Genomic DNA, 20,805 nt, shown 5'->3' on the forward strand with positions numbered 1-20,805 from the left:
TTTGGAATTACGTTTTTACAGTTTATAGAAACTTTTGATAGTCTTATGGTTACTTCAATTTAAAACAAGAGTCCACAAATTTACAAGTAAACGTAAACAATATGCCCACTGGGATCTATTGTGTTTTGACCCCCCTTTTTTACGCCCCCAGGTACAAATTATATGTTGTAATATAGCACGTTACTATATAAAAATATAGCATGTGCGCCTGGGGCGTAAAAGATATAAACCCTCTAATCTGGGGGGGGGGGGGACAAAACAGAATAGATCCACCCAATGATTGAATTTTCCGATTTTCGCAATTTTTGCGTTCAGATGGGAATAACTACATTTTGTCAAAACAGGCGACTCAACTCAGTTTTGGCAAAAAGAGCACTTTGTCAAAAAACATACTGTCTTTAAGACTGAAGTTTGAAATGATTTGTTTAACCTGTGTAATAAAAAGTCAAAAATCGTCAGCTGACTGATAGTAAACATGGGCTCTTTTCAAATGAATTTTTTCGTCAGAACATAATTTTCGTTTCTGAAACAGTTGTGTCTGTTTTTGTCAAATTTGATGCCATTAGTTAATGTAGATGCCTAAAATTGTGAGTGGCTCCTTTGCAAAAATCCGTTTTCTCTTGAGCAATTTTATTCTAAACAATTTTAAAATTGGTTTGAACTTGTTCTTTTTCATCTAAAATTTAAAAATCTTAAAATAAGTTCTTTACCAGCTTTTTGGAGGCTGGAGAGTACTGTATGAGCAGAATTTTTTCACAATTTATTGATGTTAACGCAGGTATTTGCTCTTCAATTCTTTCAGAAAATGGAAGCTTTTGCTGTCTAGAAAATTAACCCTCAAGTCCTTGGAAGTTTAATAGAAAAATTTTTAACCGCAATTTTCCAATATGAACTTTGATGGGAGGACTGAAAAACAAATAAATGCATAATCATCAAAAATTCGCTAACCAAAGACTGTAAGTTCGTCCAGTAACTTCCCTAAAGTGCGAAACTACGTACTTGAAACAAAGAAATTTTTTTAAAATGAAATCAAGCTGAGTTGGGATAAAAAAGCATTTTTTGGCTTTTTGAACCGTTAAAGATTCTTCTATACTGAGTAAAACAACTTTTTAAATGTAGTTAACATTTAGGAACTTTTGACAAAACAAACTTAAAGAAGCCATACAACGATCAATAAACTGCAATAAAATTGACGAGAAGTTTTTCTCGAGACCATATTTTTTAATATCAATTTCAGAAACGCACAACAAATTATGTTAACCTGTTCGTTTTGAGATCACGAGAGTTCAATATTTCAATATTTCGTGATTTTGAACAATCCTATGGCATATTCTAGAGTTTTAATTTTGAGTTTTCCCTTTTAAAAAAAATCCATTAGAACTTTATAATTTTAAAACCCTATAGATTTGTTTAGGTTTCAAACGAATAAACTTGTTTAAATCTCAAACAAAATAAGACTGAGCTAGTTTAAATCTCACACAACTTCTAGTAACTTGAGGGTTAAGTTTTTAGACATTTTTTTTTTGATACAATATTTAATCAAAAACACAGTTTGATAAAACAAAAAGTTTCAAAACACTTTTAAAAAAAACACCTTTCCAAGAAATGAAAAAAAAAATCAGGGATATCCATAACTCAAGATGAATTTCCAAGATATGAAAATCTCGAAAACCTTTAAGATAGCACTCAAGACATCTTCAAAACCACAACATCTTATTTATACTCTAAATTTTATCAAAAATTTTTTCTTCTTGCTTGAGTTATAAAAGTTTTGGTTGTACCAGCAAAAACATTTGACGTGCTTCTTCAAGGAGCACTCGTCCGTTTTGACGTTAAGTTTTCTAAATTACAGAAGCTGGCGTATGATAAGCACCCTGACGAATTCAATTGTTTTCAAAAGAATCAGTTTTTTGCCATATGCGTTTTCGAATGAAGAAAATAATTTGAGGTAGAATTGAGAAAGTAGTCAAAGTTTCGTACAATTAATCAAGACAAAACAGCAAATTGTCAAAGTAAATAAAAAATAATAGAACTGACATGGGAATTGTGTGAAAGTAACGATTTTAGTCAGCTATTGAAACATTCTTACCGTCTGCATGCTTTTTATGTATGAAGTGGCATAAAGCATCACTCAAAAAAGCAGCGGTAATTGCTAGAAATTAAATCTGTTTTGTTATAAAGATCATCTTAATTTTTTAATAACTGCATTTTTTAAAATTTAATATTTTTGAAGCGACTGTTTGAGCGTTTTTAATATCAAGGCACTGAAGCTTGACAAATATTTGAGCGCTTAAATGAGTATGAAAATGCAAAAGTTTTTGGTATTATCAACATGTAACAATGTAAATATAAACGTTTTGCCTTGGAATTACGCGAGGGAACCGGAGTTATGTCATGAGCTCAAAATTGCCGGTGTCCCAGGTACTTTTATTCCGCAAAGATGTCTAGACTGAAAAACGGTACCCTTAAGGTCACCGTGGATTTTTTTCTAAAATATTATCGCAAATTTTTTCTTCAAACTTTTCAAAGAGAGGGAGATTTTTTCATGGATCTCAGGACATTTAAAAAGAAAATTTAGCGATTGCAAATTTGAATTTAGTGATTGCAAAAGGAAAATTTAGCGATTGTCAAATTGGCAGGATCCGTTTCATACATTCATATTTGTTTCAAGATGACAGCAACAAGTACATTACCTAACTTTTAGACAGAAAAAAAATCATTTAAAAATAGAAGGCCAGAATTGTCCTTAAATCAGATTTTGAGACCCTGTTACCAAAATTTTACGCAATTATTATGCATTTGAATCTGTTAACCACATTCACAAAACCGAAACGTGGTAAAATAAAAAACGTAATCATTAATTTTATAAACTATATGTTGCTGTATCAATCTCAAAGTCTACTTCATATTTTAAATTTCCAAAAAAAGACTAAACTGAATATCTGTTCAAGATTACTCATTTATGGAGCATCGTGGCAAAAAAACAGTTGAGGAACCTCGACCCTATAAAGAGAAAATGTATATAATCAATTACTCAAATTATTGGCGGTTGCCAAAACCAAAACAAAAGGATTGAAGGTGAAGAGCCTCCGAAAGAGTCTGTTCCTTAAATTGAAGATCGAAAACAAGAGGCAAAAATGTCTTACAAAAAATTCCGACAAAATTGTTTTGAATTCGAAAGAAACAGATATGTCTTTTGTTTAAAACCAAAAATAAACAAATTTAGAAATTTAAGTTTTTAGTTTTAAAAAGGCAGTGATGCACCGGAAAAAAACAAAAACTTTTAAGAGGTGACCTGTATCAAACTCGGTGCGGCTAAGCATGACGAAGCATCAGTGGAACTCAAATTGATAATGCTTAATTGAGGCCAAAACTTCGTCAACTGGCAAATTTTAATCAGAATTTTTACTAATAAATGCAGAACGAAGGAAACGGAATTTTGACCGGAAGAAAAACTCCCTAAGAGATAAAGAGCAAATGTTATGAACACAGAACTATCTATTTGAAATTCAAGTCAAAGTTGTTTTTATTCGACCATGCACGCCACACGTAGTTTTTGTGAAGAGTTCGGTGCCCAAAGATCAAATCGAAAAGCATTGCAACAATGATTTTAATATGGCACAATGTTGCCGGTGCTGACAATTAATTTTTCCAGACATCATGCGTGCTTATAAAATTCGGTCAAGTGATGCCGCAAAAAACTCAAAAAGTGTTGGCTGGAGGAGGCCTAGAATGTATTATGCGATGAGAACTTTCAATGTTTGAACATTTTGAGTGGCTGGTTTTAAGACGGGCGCACTCTAATTTTTTTAAGACGGGCGCAGTGTGAACTTTGGAAATAAAGTCCAAGAGTGTAGCCCTCATTTTTAAAAAGTACGCTGAAATGATCTTTTTTAGAAGTGACCGTTGATTTTTAGCAGCCCAACAGGCAGAAACATTGTGTAGACTGTTAAACATACACACTAATTTGATATCCGTTAACCTGCATTTTTCTGAGCACTAAAAGTTCTTTAAATTTAGGCAAAATTGTGCAAACTAGATTACAAATGAGCCCAAAAATGTAATTGCATAATTTAATTTTTTTGAGCTTCCCAGTTTCTAATCATGTCAACTTCTTCTCTGAGCATCTGATCATGATCAATTTTTGTCTGGATCACACAGTCTGATCATAGACTCACAGCTTCGAATCTTCGCAATTTCGCTTCATGGTCGTGAAACTTCGCATAGTCCAGCAGGTTTGACACATGAACAAGTTTTGTCCGATTGTTTCGTGATAGTTCGCGCTAATGCAAGCTTATTCGATTCACGACCAAATTTTTGTCTAAACGGTCTATTGATGGCCAATTTTATACAGATAAAGTGGTTCAAATTTCCACCACCTCAACCTGGGCTCTACAAGTTTAAGTCAATCATTTCGAGGTCTAGCTTAAATCTGTTTGATCTGACTAACTGCATCCTAACTGCATTCTCACATTCACTGCGGTCTGCGTCCCTATCTCTTTAGTTACCATGCATGTTTTGGGTCGCGGTATTCATCCAGGGCATCTGTTTTAACGTGGAAATTTGGGGAAACGAAACAATGATGTTTTGTGTACTTTTCCAATATTTTTCACTTTTTTGCGGTGGAATTGGCAACCCGGGTTGTATAATCCTACGAGTTTTCCTTTACTACTATCTTCTAATGTGTTCATGGGATTCATTGGTGTAGGCTGCAATTGACCTAATCAAGAATGACACAAATTATCCTACTGGTTAAATTATTTACGCAAAATTCAAGTTGGGCAGAAGCAAAAACCATTAAATCACAGTTATTGTTAAGGCACACTTTTGTATTTTAGTTGGCCCAGGAATGTCAACCAATTTGTCTTTCTACAATGGATGTCAGGAGGAGGTGGTAAAGATCCTGACCAAGTGTAAGGAGAATGACGTTGAGTTCCTCAGGATGACATATTGTGACACCAATGGCATCGGACGATGCAAACTGGTAAATTATTCATTTGCAAGTATATTCCTCAAATGAAATTTTTTTGCAGTCCTACAAAACATATCTGATAAGATATGACAAGCTCGTCTCATGCGCTTATTTATTCGCCCTTGGATTACATTCTAGAATTGCCCCAAGCCCCTTATCTTAAATTTTTGATAATGTTATAAATTGGGGTCAATCTAATTTTCCTTTGATTATAAGCCCTTATTAAACAATATATTGATCAGGTGAGTGTGGGATGTGTGGAGAGTGTTCTGAAAGGGGGTGGAATTGGGATGTGCTGTGTGGTTCCTCTCTTCGATGCTTCATCCACTGTGGCCACTCTTCCAGAGAACAACGAATCCGGATACCCCGACTGCTACGTATTCCCAGGTCACATATTGTGATACACTAGAACTTTCTTAAACAGCAGCTATCAACTGCTCCGTTCTTTGATAGACATCAAACAACGAAGTAATGGTTAAGTGACTCTGCTTAAATTCACTGAGAACTTCTGGCTAAGTCAGAATTTCGAGGTGACTTCTGCAGAGTCACTTAACCGCATGCTTAAAACACGAAACGCGCAGATTTTAAAATTACGAAAGTCAATGGAAATCAAACTTCTGGCTGATTGGCAATTTCTGGCATTTTGACTTCTGGCACTGCAGACTTTCGGCATTTTAAAATGTGCACGTGAGTGTTTTAAGACGTCTTCAACCAAAATCGTAAGGTTTTTACGATTATGGGCTCTAATTGAAATGTGATCACTACGTATCAAAACAAATCATTTTAATGACAGCAGCATATTCTATCAAAGGTATTGATATTCTATGGTTTTTAGACAACTGAGAGAGAGCCAATAGCGAAATTTTGCTTAAAACAATCAATTGGGCCACAAAACTTGAACGGTAGTAATAGATTTCCAGCTGGAAGTGTTATGGAACTCTCCCCCCCCCCCTCCTCCCTCACTTACAAAGAATGTGCCGTTGTTACACAATAAAAAGTTAAGTATAAATATTGCAAGTGTGGTTGGGGCTTGCAAATGATATGCACCCTCTAAGCCAGCAAGGGGGCACTTAACGAAAAATCCAAAAATGCCACGAGAACAATCACTTGACACGCATCAATACAGGTAGTCTGAGCACAAATTTTTAGTGCAAATTTGCATTCATACGTATGTGAACCTCAAAGCCAATCTAAATACCTGTATTCTTATTTACCCCGTGTGAACAAAAATGAGAATGACAAATTGCGGTCAGAATTTCGTCAACTGTAACTTTACAGTCACTGTTTGATAATCGAGTACAGAAGGAAAGACACAGACTTTGACAAGCGGTAATAAACTCACTGATAATGAAAGAACACAAGCTAAGTCCACCCAGTACTGCCTTCTTGAGCTTCAAAATTAAAGTGCTTCGAGTCGGCCAGACACGCTATACGAGACTTTCCTCATGAACTATTATGCGTTCAAGGATCAATTCCAAAACCACTACAATAAATTGAGTGTTTTGCCATAGTCTGACGCCGGCAATGGCGAGCATTTTATATCGATACAATCAATTGTGCAAATGATATGCTGGCGAGTGATGCAGGAAAAGGAAACATTTAATATCTTTGGGGCTGCAGGAGGCTCACAAAGTAATGGGCGATGAAAATTCACACTGAAAATTTTAATGTTGGAAGATTTTGAGTGAGTAGTGCACTCTTACTTTTTTTAGGACGGGTGGCAATGTGAGTTTCATACATTAATAAAAAGGATAACTAAAATACCTTGAACTTGAAGGTAAAAAATGCCAAATTTCTTTTGTATTATCTTATTTATGGCTGACACAAAGTGAACAGGGTCAAAGAATAAAAATAGACGGGCTGAGATTAAGCCCCAGTGATTCTGGAATTTTCATCGTGTAAGATCTGATAAGACATGTTATAATGATTTCAAATTAACCGTATAACGTAGTCAATTTTCTATGAAAGTAAAAAATAATCGGTCAACACACCAATTCTAAAACAAAAAACTGTTTGCTAATTCTTTTTCGACGGCAGTTTTATTCTGAGTGTTAACTATGTACTATGGCTAAACTAAGTGGTTCGATATAGTTTTGGTCTTTCAGGAAAATTTTTCAGCCTAGTTTGATAGTCACCGCCTCAGAAAAAGCCCCTAACACTCGAATAAATTTTTTCACAATATCTTATAAGTCTCAAAAGACAATATCAGATAATTTTCTATTTGTTGCTCTGACACTTAAGGGTTGCAAGCTGTAGCTTTTTGGCTACTGCTTGAAAGAAACCCTTAATTGTCTTAATTATGAAGAACATGCCGTAATTAAAGAATTTTCATCGTATAAGCTCTGCTAAAAATCTTATCAAAAAGATGAGTCATAGTTTTCCAAATGTTTATCTTACAAGATCTTATAAGATTTTACACGATAAACATTTTTTGTCAGGCAGAATTTTATCTTGTAAGATCTGACAAAACGAATTTTTATCATTTAAGATCTTATCAAGCAGAATCTTTATCTTGTAAGATCTGACAAAAGTGAATTTTTATCGTGTAAGATCCCATCAGTCCTGATAAAAAATTTTAATCGTGTAAGACTTGATAAATTGTCTTACAAAGTCTTAGTCAAGCGACGCATAATCTTATAAGTATTTATAAGACAATTTTGTAAGAAATTTGTAAGATCTTACGTGATAAAAATTCTCAAATGTCTGGTGAGGGTTTTACTAAGTCATTAACGCCATTCTTACCGTCTCCATAAACAACTCAACTAGATCTTGTTAACTTGATAAACTCTTCTTTGTTTAAAACTACTTATAAATTTGAGTTCTTGTTTGCACTTTCTTTAGGTACCGCGCACAATCAAAAAAAGTTTGCGCACGGTCGGATGCTCTTTGTCTGGTCCGAACCCATATTTATCTGTCTTCGGTTATGCCCAGACATAAATTTCCATCAGTTTGATTTGGGTCCTATCAGTTTATCTTATCCTGCACCGTCTGGCCTATTCCCTATTTTTTTTATCCCGCTAATAAAATTTTTAATAACAAGAGTTCTAACTCTAATCGCAGACCAAAGAAATTATGAGGACTGATTAAAGCCTAAAATTTCTGTCCAAAATTGTTTGAGCTGACAAACGAGCCCTAAAGTGTAATTGCACAAATTTACCAACTTTTATAGCCGCCTCTACCTTATGTTTAAATCAACCTTTTCCAGGTCCAAGCTTATAAGTCTGTTCATTCTGGCCCAGAGTGAACAAAATCTGTTTGATCTGGCCCATGGTATTCAAAGTTGCAAGTTTTTCACTAGGTTTCACGCTGTCAACGCAGGTACATTTGGAGCTTTGTATTTAAATTCACGCTTAATCTACCCAGGTAAAGGTCCAGACCCACTTTTTCGTCTGAACAGACTATCCAGACCGAAATAATCTCTGATCAGACTTTCCAGACGGAAATTAACGCTGATCAGATTTTCCAGACACAGAGGGTCACTGATCAGACTTTGCAGACCGACGGAGTTCTGGTCAGATCATCTTCAGACTATGGTCCAGACTCAAATTCAGACCATTGCCCAGACCTTAATGAGACTATGATCAGACTCAAGTGCGCTCGAAACCGGTTCTGATCAGACTCGAAAGTGCGCTCGAAATAGTCTGATCAGAAAAAGATTTTACTTTTGAACAAATCTCCTAATTTTGCTATAGTTTTTTCTTTTCGTAAAAAAAATATGGTTGCAGTATTTAATTCATCTAAGGAAAAATCAGTTATAAAAGTATTGCTAAAGAAAACGAAAATCAACTGTTGGAAACAAATTTTAATTAGTATACCGTTAAGTGTATAATTCTGACTCAATGGATGAGTTTAGACAGCTTTCCATTAGAAACATCGTGGTCTTCAGTTAACACCAGTTCTCAGAAACATCCAAACTTCCTCTGAAGGGAATCCGGCCTTTGCTATCAGCTGGGCTCTTTGTTTCTTATCAAAGCTATTGAACTGAAGATTAGTTTCTGATCAGAACGTTGCTTTATTGTTGCCTCTTGGCGGAGTCAACATCTCTCAGTAAAAAAAGAGAAAAGAATAGGGCGCTCAAAATAGTCACTGATCAGACGGAATTGCGTTCGAAAACATTTCTGATCAGACACAATTGCGCTCGATCCGTTTATGATCAGACTCATGTGCGCTCGAATACGCCAATGATCAGACCAACTCCAGTCCATGGTCCGGACTGCAGTGCGCTCAAACTTCTGTCCAGACCCTGTAATTTCTGTCTGGGAACACACGGGTGTGCGCTTGATTGGGTCTGATCATGACGAAATTTGGGTCTGCAACTCAACCTGGGTAGTTAGAAACCATGATATGTATACTTGAAGCGCCTAAATAAACGAATTTTTTCGATATGCTTGAACTTACTGCTAAAATTTGGCGTTAATCGAGAACCGCGAAGCGGTTCGACATAAAAAGTCAGAATTTTGAAATGCCTTCTGCTGTCTTCCATAATCCTTTTAAATTACGCATTGGTATAATTCAGTCGGAAAAAATGCGGAAGGGAATTTAACCGTCCACGTGCAAGGCAAATTATGATTTTTTCTCCTATCAATGAAAAATCACATTCGCGGACGAAAGGTTTTTTCAACGAACTTGGGGATACAGTCTCAATTTCGTCGTTCTTTATGTTTTATTTGTCGGTTTGATATACGGAAGATCCAATTTTCCTGAACATGTTTGACCGATGAACAATCCATTCCTGAAAAAAAACCTGTGAAAAGATTCAAACAAAAACAAAATGCCATTAAGGGTAAAAATTATATGCACGCAAAAACAGGCTCAAAAACGGAAGAGCTCATTTCAAGAAATTCAAACAGTTAAATTTCAAGGGAGACATCAGTCAAGCTTTTTTACAACATTGCGATGATTATTCAAATATATTTCAACGAACATGTCGATAACACAATAAAAAAACTGGAGGACGAGGAAATTGATAGATTTTGAAAACCTCCTCATTAAAAATGAAAGACTTAACAGCAAGTGGCTACCGTGTTGCTCCAAAACAAGCAGAAACAAACGCACAGCGAATGGAGCAAGAGTTTTCAAAAAAATAGCCTTGGATAGACTGAACCAAAAAAAAATTTAGAAACCGTTCTCTTTTAGAATCTGTCGAGAACATCATGAATTACGTCACGGAAGGGGAATATAAACAAAAATAATTGATCTTGGACAAAAGATAAAAGTATTATAAAAAGAAGATTTGTACGAAAACTAATAATGAGGGACTGAAACATGCAAAACACAAAGCAAAAACAGAAACAACTTAGTCAACTGGTGGCTCAGACAGTCCTGTTGACATTATCAAAAGTTACATAGAAAAAAAGTTATCAGTGAGCCAAATCATAAACCGCGCAATATAGAAACCGAAAAATTTGGTTTCGTAAACAAGCAGTTTACTCTGCCTTTAACTAATTTCTCCGCCTTCAAACATTTCATATATTGCTAAAGAAGCAGGTTGGGATTTTTCCAAACTTTGGAGAGGTCATTTTGTGAGAACGCCTGTTGAAACGCTATTTTTATCAAGGATTTGATGTTAACTCAGTTTAAAATTTCAATGGCCACAGATCGGACAAAGCAGTTATGATCAGAGATCGCAGAAACGCCAGAAGACAAGCAAATGAGATTTTCTAAAGAACCACGAAAGTAGCCCGTGTAGACGATCCCGCTTCAGGACACTGTTAAGGAAGATGTGGAAATCAATTGAATAAAATTTGTCTCAAATGGGCTCGACAAATATATTTTGATTCACTAGAGCTTGATTTAATAATTGTACATTCAATTTCCAATAAAGAAACACTTTTCGGGATTTTTTGAGTTAAGTTCTTTTTTAATTTCAACTTCTGGCTAAGTACTTAGGAACTTCTGGTCTTTTATTTTCTGGCAATCGTGACTTACTGAAGTTTTTTTTGCTGTCTTTATGAATTTTATTTACATAAAATTGTTACAAGTACTCACAAAGATAAGTTTTAAATTTTCCAGCAAAATGTTGAGTAGTTTTCACGTGAATTCTTCTTAGTAATGATACCAAGTAGATTTAACGAATTCGAAAGCATATATAGCAAAATTCGCTTGGGTCAAACAATTGGTAATGATTTTGTTCTGCCACATTGTGATCAGAGGCTTGTTTGCACTAAAATTGTCTGATCAAAATCTGCTCGGACTGGTATTTAAAACGGGATCTACATTGTGGTTAGCTCATAATTTCAACAGGGACAATGTTTTGGTGGCAATAATGCCTTGGAAACTGATTCCGGATTACCCAGGTTGAGGTCCAGACCCAAATTGACTTCTGATCAGACCCAGTCGAGCGCACACCCGTGTGTTCCCAGACCGAAATTACAGGGTCTGTTCGGAAGTTCGAGCGCACTACGGTCTGATCATGGTCTGGCGATGGTCTGATCAGAGGTCATTTTGGTCTGAAAAGTCTGATCATAGGCGGATTCGAGCGCACTTGGGTCTGATCAGAGGAAATTTCGAGCGCAATTGGGTCTGATCGTAGGCGGATTCGAGCGCACTTTTGTCTGATCAGAGGCGACTTCGAGCGCAATTGGATCTGATCATAAATGTCTTCAAACGCAATTGGGTCTGATCAGGGACCATTTCGAGCGCATTATTTTTTTCATTTTTTTGTTTTTTTTACTGAAAGATGTTGGCTCTGCCAAGAGGCAGCCAAAAAGCAGCTTTCTGATCAGAGACTCATCTAAAGTCCGATAGCTCTGATCAGAAAAAAAGAGTCCGGCAGATAGCTGAGGCCGGTCCCCTTTAGAAGAAATTTTGATCAACTGGAGACCACGACGTTTCTTATGGAAAGCTGCTTTATTTCATCCATTGAGTCAGAATTATAAACTAACCGGTACACTAAATAAAATTTGTTCTCAACAGTTGGGTTTTGTTTTCTTTAGCAATACTTTTAAAATTGATTTTTCCTTAGATGAAATAAATACAGCAGACGTCAGTTTTTATGAAATGAATATATATTATAGCAAAATTAGGAGATTTTTTCATAAGTAAAATCTGTCTCTGATCAGACTATTTCGAGCGCACTTGAGTCTGATCAGAACCGGTTTGGAGCGCACTTCAGTCTGATCATAAATAGCTGCAAGAGCAGCTGGGTCTGATCATAACTGCTTCGAGCGCAACTGGGTCTGATCATAACCTCTTCGAGCGCATTTGAGTCTGATCATAGTCTGATTAAGGTCTGGGCAATGGTCTGAATTTGAGTCTGGACCATGGTCTGAAGTTGGTCTGATCAGAACACCTTCGGTCTGAAAAGTCTGGTCAGAGACATTCTGTGTCTAGAAAGTCTGATCAGAGGTCACTTGGGTCTGGAAAGTCTGATCAGGGTGAATTTCAGTCTGGAAATTCTGATCAGAGATAATTTCGGTCTGGAAAGTCGATCAGATGCAAATTTGGGTCTGGACCTCAACCTGGGTGGCCTTGAATGCGAAAAAAGGTCCTAAATTAGCGGTGAATATGAAGATGATAGTTCGATGACTTGTGTCAATAATACTAAATGTCATTGCCTAATTTCTGAATTGATTATATGGAAGCCATAACCAATGTAGAAAAGAAGGTTTTTGAATTTTGTCCCTCAACATCCTTTATTAATGTCATTGGCTCAACCGTGTAATTCAACCCACCATATTTTGTGTTAGTTCAACAAATGTGAAAATCTGTCAATATACTATTTAATTCAAAGCTGACAATGCGCCGTTTTTTTACAATTCAAAGAATTTGAATTGTATTGGGGCGCTATCTTTTTTTATGACTCGAAGAGGAGTATTGGAGAAGTCCTTTTTTTAATCAATTTTATTGGAGTGAATTTTGAAGCGGGAAATGAAACGCGTGAAAAAATTCGGAGTGATTTGGTTGCTAAACAAAAGTGAAGAGCGGAGCGAAAAGAGAGTGGTTTTTTGTTCATACCGCTGTTTTTGAGAGAGCGAGAAATTGATGTGTGAAAAAATTTTCTAGAGCGAGCGAAATTTTTTTGTTCACGTGCGGCATTTAAAAGCAGTTTTTATGCAATTTTTCTTGTTTATGAGGTTTGATTATGATATTGTATTGGATTTGGGCTCGTTCTGATAGGAATTGAAGGTTTCAAGTAGTTAATTTGAGTTTTATGCAAATTTGGACGTTTTTGATCAGTTTTGCTGATTTTTCGACGAAATTTAATGTATTTTGGCCTTTTGTTTCGATTTACTGCTTTAAATAGAATTTGCATAGAAGCTCGTTACTCAAGGAATATGAGGGATACAAATTAATTACATTTTTGTTGGTATAAAACATTTTTTTAAAGAAAAATGACAGAAAAAATGAGAATTTTTTTACCACTTTTTTTTTAATTTTTCTCCTTTTCGTTTTTTTTTTCAATTGTAGAGATTTTTTTAGCTTGTTATGACTTGCCCATTATTTCGCGAGCATTTCATTGCTCTATTTGCTCCAAGTAACTTTATTTCGCTTTATTTTTGCTTGTAAAATTTAAAAAACACCTTACTTTTTCTCGTTTTTTTGTTCAATTTGGTTTCATGGAATGTCGTTTCTATTCTTCTTCGACCATTGATAGTATTTGGGGAGTTTTCTATATAAAGTCAGGTGTTGTAGTTTTTTTGGATGTCTCTAATTTTGATTGATATTAGTTTCGAGTTGTTTTTGTTAAAGAAAATCGAGTAAATAAGAGCAAATTTTGGCCACTTTTTGTCTTTTTGTTTTTGCCTATTTCTTCCAATTTAACAATTTTTGTTGGTAACTTTTTCTCAATAAAGAGCATTTTTGTAGGTTTCGATACAATGAATTTGCATTTGAAGGCTTAGCAGGGCAGTTTTCATTTAAACGAATTATACAAAACTCTAATTCGTTAAAGAATTCTTTTTTTTTAGTTTGTTATGTAACGTTTCTGCAAGTACTAGGTGGGTGATTGATCTAGCCAAATATATAACTAATTGATTTCTACGAGTTTTGGATGGAAAGTGCATGTTATCCTTTTGTAGAGAATTTTGTTTGGATTTTTAGAGAATATATTTTTTTTATTTTGTCCTTTGTCAAGTTTCCAGTTCTCCAGACTTTTCTCTGTGAATTGGTTACACTGTCTCTCGATTGGTAATATGCTGTTGATGCATTTGATTAGTGAGAATAGTCAGATTTCTACTTCGAGTCATTTCCGGAATTCTTCCGGCTATGTTTTTTTTAAGATCTGTTCACACATTTTCATGATTTTTGAAGTCAAATTGGAGTAGTGATTTTGGTCACGCCGAAACAGGAAGTGGAGCGAAAAAGCGAGTGGTTTTGCGGCGTGAAATTTTTTTGCTCTAAATTTAAAGTAGAGTGAGAAAACGGTGTTTGAACAAAAATTCGCTTTCTCGCTAGTGGTTTTTGTTCACATGTGGCAATTTCACTTTGATTTTTACTGTTTTTCGACTTTTTGGATCGGATTTTTTTTCTAAATGGTTTTTCCAATCCATTCATAGACCGTTTTAGGTCTAGTTTTTTTTGGTCAATGAAAATTCTTTGAATTGTACGTCAGGACTTGTACTGCTATGTTTTTTTTATTTCGGACTTCAATTTGTGTTGCAGGACAAGACACGTTCCATATGTGTCCGTGGGCGGGTGCCAGTGGCAAATGCAGGATAGCAGAGGTCATTTGTTCATTCCACTGGAGAGAGTCACTCAATTACCAGGTAGACACAATGCATTCATTAATTGTATGCAATAAAACTGCAGTCGGTATGACATTATTGAATCCAGTCTGACTTTTTTTCGTGGCTGGAAGGACAGGCAATAATTTTACCAGTATACCTTTATACCAAAATATTTTCTATCTTAATGCGCCACAGTTTTGTTTTATTTTTTAAAATGTAAAGACTTTCAAATTTTCCACACGCCATCACTACGAAAGTTTATCATTACTTATTCTACCCTATGCTCAATGTCATTTTTGCGATTAATATGAACAAAATAATTGATTGCGGAATAACTCCCCGGGTTTAACACAAAGGCATTTCTCATTAATAGTTAGGTTTGAGCTTTTTGGCCCTCCCTTTTTCGTAGCCAGAGTGACCACCTGAGAAAACTACCCAGAGTGAACTCCAATAGTGTATTTCAGAACTGAAACCTTTTAGTTGCAGGACAATATACAGACAATTTTTATACCGATTCAAACTGTTCATGTCGTCCTATAAAAATCATACTATTTTTCAGAACAAATTTCAAATGATTATACAGTGAAAATATCCTAGCAAGGGTAGAAAACCATTCTGATGTTAGAATTGCTACCTGTTATTCAAGCTGTATTAAAATGTTCGATGTTCCTAAAAGGGTGTAGCAGACATATTTTTGTCACAACAGGAAAAAAAGTGCAGTGAGTTTTGTGGAATTCGCTTTTACTATGACCTCAAAACAAAACTCTGAGGTCAATATTTATTGATAGAAACAATAGTATTTGAGAAGCTAATTCGTTTGCAAAGGTTCGGAGCCAATCATGAGCATATATACTCCCGGAACAATCTATCATAGGATCTCAGCGCTGAATCAGAACAATATTCATCATGTTTTTTACGCTTGCCATTGTTATGTTCAGGTCCCAATTTACCATTTTCAGACTGAGTTTATTAGCAATTATGAGTCATTGTTATGAAGTCGTTATGTTCATAATGTTATTATGCTCTGTTGTTCTTATGATCATGGCATATTATAGTATGTGTAAAATCTGAGCAGGCGCGTTTAACAGGGTTTAGCTTAATTACCCGCTTTATTTACTCAAGTGCCAATTAAAATATAGTGCAATATTTGCTATAGTTGATATGATATAAAGCTAAGTCTTCCTGTCAACTTCACTGAAGTCTGCACTGTCCGCTGACTCTGTCTGTTGACATTGACATTCGATGTCCTTCGACATTTATCCAATAAACAGCAAAGGAAAATGACGAGGCAGCAAAATGATTTCGTTGTTTTGAAGGAAAATGATTTCGTTGTTTTGATATTACAGAAGGATTTTAACTTCGTTAAGGAGATCTCAAAGGTTATCGCTTAAAGCACATCGTGGGGAGAAGGCACCAGTGGGGGCGGGGGGGGGAGAAATTGGGAGTATGAAGGGGTTGGCGGGACGTGTTGGAAGGGCCGGGTTGGAAGCTGGGACAGTCAGGTACCGCGATTTTGGACAAAACGAATGGAATGAGGCGCGGCCATATTTAATATGTCATGCGCAAATTGCGACATTCGAAATTTTCATTCTCAGTATGTACATCATGTGAATGTTTGATCATTATGTTCAGAACCACCACAGACTAAAATCTTTCATGCTCATTTAAACAACAGAATCCGAATACTATCAAATTGTTCGGAACAGACTAAAACCTGTGTTTACTATTGAAAATCCCTGATTCAGTACTGGGTAAACTGAGAATGTAATGTATCAGTTCTGATTTGTACTGACACCAAAGTCCGGGCTTTAATTAAGCAAACAGAACAAACTTGGGCGAAGTAGGTCGGAGTGAACAATTGTTTTTTTTATTTTGCTCAATGTCGGTAAAACGATTTGATTATAAAAATCTGCTGCTTACAGTGTGTAATTATGCAAGGCTTTGGCTACTTTACACATATCGCGAAGGTATATGATGCTGCAGTGAATATTAAACAGTGAAAAAGTGTTTTTGAAGAATTTTTATGAAAGAACTAAATTCAAAACAACATGAGTTGAAAAACATTTTGTTTGCTATAGCGAACTAAGCGTCACAATTGGGGCCGTTTAAGCGTCCTTTAAAAAATTGTATGATACTTGTATGATTACCAGGATATCATACAAATCATATATGACCTTGCATGATTACCTGGGATCATATATGACCTTGTATGATTACCGGGATTTTTGTATGATGAGCAACCCGGGTATTTTAGTTAGACACTTTTGGATCAAAAATCAATACGCAACTATAGGTAAAATCAGTTTGCGGGATATTTCAGAAATAGTTTTGATGTCGAGGATGAAATCAGGTATATTTTTCTTGAATACAATACAAATAATAGATTTAAATCTCGTATTCAGTTTGAATCACTTTAGTATAATTTTCTGGAAAATTGAAGTCTCTAACAGTGGCTATGAACAATAATCTCTGTTTAGAGCTTTTGAAAACTTAAGGTAAGGAGAATCAAAATTGTCAACATTGTGTAGCAACAAAAAACCGCGGACAATCAGTAGGCTAACTAATTTTGAGATAAGCAGATTGTTACATGTTTTTGCGTAGAAACGGTTTCACGGCCGAATGGAATCAAAAATAGAAATATTTAAAAATTGACTGATGTTTGTCAAAATTTATGGCATCGGATAAAAGATTTCAAAATTGTTGTAAACAGAAAGAAAAATTCAATGAGAATGTATGCAAGACAACTCTTGTTGTTCTATTTATTAAACGATAAAAACAAGATTACACGTTATTGTCGGAAACAATATTACAACAAATATTGCAAAACAATATTACAACAAATACATCTCACTCACTCCTTATAATTATTAAATTTTAAATTCTTTGTCGGGAAAACTCGCCCTCCCCAGTTTTATAAGACTTTACTTTGCACAATTAAATTCAGAACTTAAGTCTTCTTCACAACTTTTTCACGACAAAACAAGGTCTACCAGAATGTAACTAACCTCCACATCTAGTGCACTGAGTGCTGTTTTTTAACTGTAAATTGTTTGTTTGCTTTTCGAAAAATCTAATTGAAATTGTACCAAACGTCTTCCTGCACAGTTAAAGACCTATTGCCTGACGAAGAACTTGCAAAAGCCATTGCATGTCTTCCGTTCTTTGCGTTCTCGGTAGTTTGAGGAGCAAGATACTCTGATGCTTTTGTTTCAATGCCGTCTAATCTTCGAAAAATATTTTTGAAAAGCTATTCTGATCTCATTTAAGCATTATGTAACAGTTTTTAAAAACTCATGAGGCTCATAAGTTCAAGAGGTGTTCTGACCGCACATACCAATAAAAAATTCGCTACCTGTAAGTCCACTGTGCTACCATTAGTGTGATTATGCCACCTTTCTTCTCTGCGCGACATTTTGGCACTAAGGAGATAACCCACGCGGTAAAAGATTCAACATTCTGCAAAACCGAATGTAGCCAGTCGGCTGTTGGTCTTAACAACATTTTAGTGGTCTCTGGCATTTTTCAAATGAAATCAATAAGTTGAAGTTTAAATTATATTTTGAACTGAAATGTACAAAATTAAGTTTTTGTTTACAATGTTGTTCTATGCGTAAAAATAGAGAAAATTTTAGAATAGCGAAAACTATATTAAGTGATCTACGTGTGAAAACGTTTTAATTCCAAAACCCGGACGTGATTTTCTTTTTCTTACAATCCTTGGGAATCATATCTGGTTTATCAACCCATGTTTTTTGCAGCTTTCTGCTGAAACAAATTCTCATATCAATTATAAAGGATTTCAAAATGGTTGTAACTAGAAGGAAAAATTCAATGACAATTTATGCAAGACAACTTTTGTTGTCCTATTTATTAAACAAAGAAAAACAAGATTACACTTTATTGTTGGAACCAAACAAAACAATACTACAATAAATACATCTCACTCACTCGTTATAATTTTTAAAAGTTGAATTCTGTGTCGGGAAAACTCACTCAACCCAGTTTTAAAAGACTTTTCTTGGCAAAATGGAATTCAGATTTTACGTCCTCTTCACAACTTCTTCAGGACGAAACAAGGTCTACCAGAATGTAACTAACCTCCACATCTAGTGCACAGAGTGCTGTTTGCTGTTTTTTGTTAGTTGTACATTTTTTGTTTGTTTTTTGAAAAATCTATTCGAAATTGTACCAATCTTCTTCCTGTACAGTAAAAGACCTATTTCCTGACGAAGAATTTGCAAAAGCAGTTGCATGTCTTCCGTTCTTTGCGTTCTCGGTAGTTTGAGCAAGATATTTTGATGCTTTTGATTCAATGCCGTCGAATCTTCGAAAAATAATTTTGAAACGCTATTCTGATCCCTTTTATACATTATGTACCAATTTTTTAAGTCTCATGAGGCTCATAAGTTCAAGAGGTGCATCCTGACCGCACATACTAATAAAAAATGTGCTGCCTTTAAGTCCACTGTGCCAGCATTGGTCTGATTATGCTACTTTTCTTCTCTGAGCAACATTTGGGCACTAAGGACATAACCCACACGGTAAAACATTCAGCATTCTGCAAATCCGATGTAGCCAGTCGGTTGTTTGTCTTTACAACATTTTAGTGGTCTCTGGCATGTTTCAAACAAAATCAATAAGTTCAAGTTTAAATTATACTTTGAACTGAAATATACAAAATTAAGTTTTGTTTACAATGCTTTTCTATGCGTACAAACAGAGAAAAATTTTATGTTAGCTGAAACTATATTAGATGATTTACGTGTGAAAACATTTTAATTCCAAATGCCGGACGTGATTTTCTTTTTTTTTTGCAGTCCTTGGGAACCATATGTGGTTTATCAACCTATGTATTTTTCAGCTTTCTGCTGAAACAAGTTCTCATATCAATGACTTGCCAAAGATTTGCTTTTTTGTTTAAACTCTTCCCATTTGCCATTCAGAAGATGCATTTGTTGAGGAAATACTTTCTTTCTCAGTATTTGTTCTTGTTTTCTAAACTTACCTGATTTTGGGTAAAATTGCTTCGACATTTTTTTGAGAATTGCGCAGATTTTCCACAGTGGATGTGTTTTTTAAAACAGGGCAAGTTCTACCTGAGTATAACCAAATTCTAGTGTAGAAACTCTTGGTTTTGTAAACTATGAATTTTTTGTTTGGTTTTCGAAAAATTCTTTTGAAACTGTACCATACTTCATCCTTCACAGTAAAAGGCATATTAACTGGTACAGATCTTGCAAAAGCCATTGCATGACGTCTTAACTTTGAGTTCTTGTTAGTTTGAGCGAGATGTTTTGTTGCTTTTGTTTCAATATTATCTAAAATTCTAATTTTTGCTTCAGGGTCCTCCAATCCCGAGATGACACAATGTTTATTTTTACCACCTCCTCAAGGGACTTTTAAGTTTAAATTTTATCGTAGCCACATTTGCGCTTCTTTTGTGAATCACACAAGAAAATTGTTCTCTGATTCCCTTCAACCTTCCTTGGTGGTCAGGAAAAACTGCAACGGAGTATGTACCATTTTTTAAGACTCATGAGGCTCATAAATTTAAGAGGTTCCTCCTGACCGTACATAATAAAGAAAGCATTTGTTACCTGTAAGTAAACTGTGCTACCATTGGTGTGATTTTGCCCTCTTTCCTGTTTGTGCAACATTTTGTCACTGATGACATAACCAACTCAGTAAAAGATCCAGCACTCTGCAAGTCCGAATATAGCCAGTCGGTGGTTGTTCTTAACAACATTGTAGTGGCTCCGACACGTTTCAAATAAATTCAATAAAGTGAAGTTTATATTAAATTTTGAAAATTAATATACAAAAATTAGATTTTGTTTACAGTGCTTATCTATGCGTAGCTATTGAGATAAAATTTTGATTAGCTAAAAGTATATTAAATGATTTACATGTGAAAACTTTTTTGTTTCGAATCCCGATTAATTTTTAATTTTTATAGTTCATGAGAATCATATATGGCCCCAGTACAATCGAGTTCATCAGTTGTAGGTCAAAAGTGGGATTAGAATCAATTTGCAATCGGATAGAGAATATAAGTTAGGACATCTAATAGCTGGATCAAAAAGATACAAATAGTGTTTTGACAAAATTAGATTTAGAATCATATATAGGTTTTTTATTGACACATCAATAGAGTTCGTCAGGGTA

The 20,805-nt window shown here is 35.1% G+C and overlaps 1 protein-coding gene across 1 annotated transcript in view; it reads left to right on the forward strand.

Moving 5' to 3' along the window:
- The first annotated feature begins 4,844 nt into the window (after positions 1 to 4,844).
- Positions 4,845 to 20,805, forward strand: part of LOC142348413 (glutamine synthetase-like) — a 104,223-nt gene continuing 88,262 nt past the window's right edge. The window contains exons 1-3 of the mRNA XM_075399769.1: positions 4,845 to 4,984; positions 5,215 to 5,359; positions 14,576 to 14,679. Coding sequence (XP_075255884.1) covers positions 4,850 to 4,984; positions 5,215 to 5,359; positions 14,576 to 14,679 — 384 coding nt within the window. The 5' untranslated portion in view covers positions 4,845 to 4,849. The remainder of the gene's footprint in view (positions 4,985 to 5,214; positions 5,360 to 14,575; positions 14,680 to 20,805) is intronic.

This window comes from Convolutriloba macropyga, chromosome 10 (genome assembly GCF_964194025.1).
Source record: "Convolutriloba macropyga chromosome 10, txConMacr16.3, whole genome shotgun sequence".
Classification (NCBI taxonomy): domain Eukaryota; kingdom Metazoa; phylum Xenacoelomorpha; order Acoela; family Convolutidae; genus Convolutriloba; species Convolutriloba macropyga.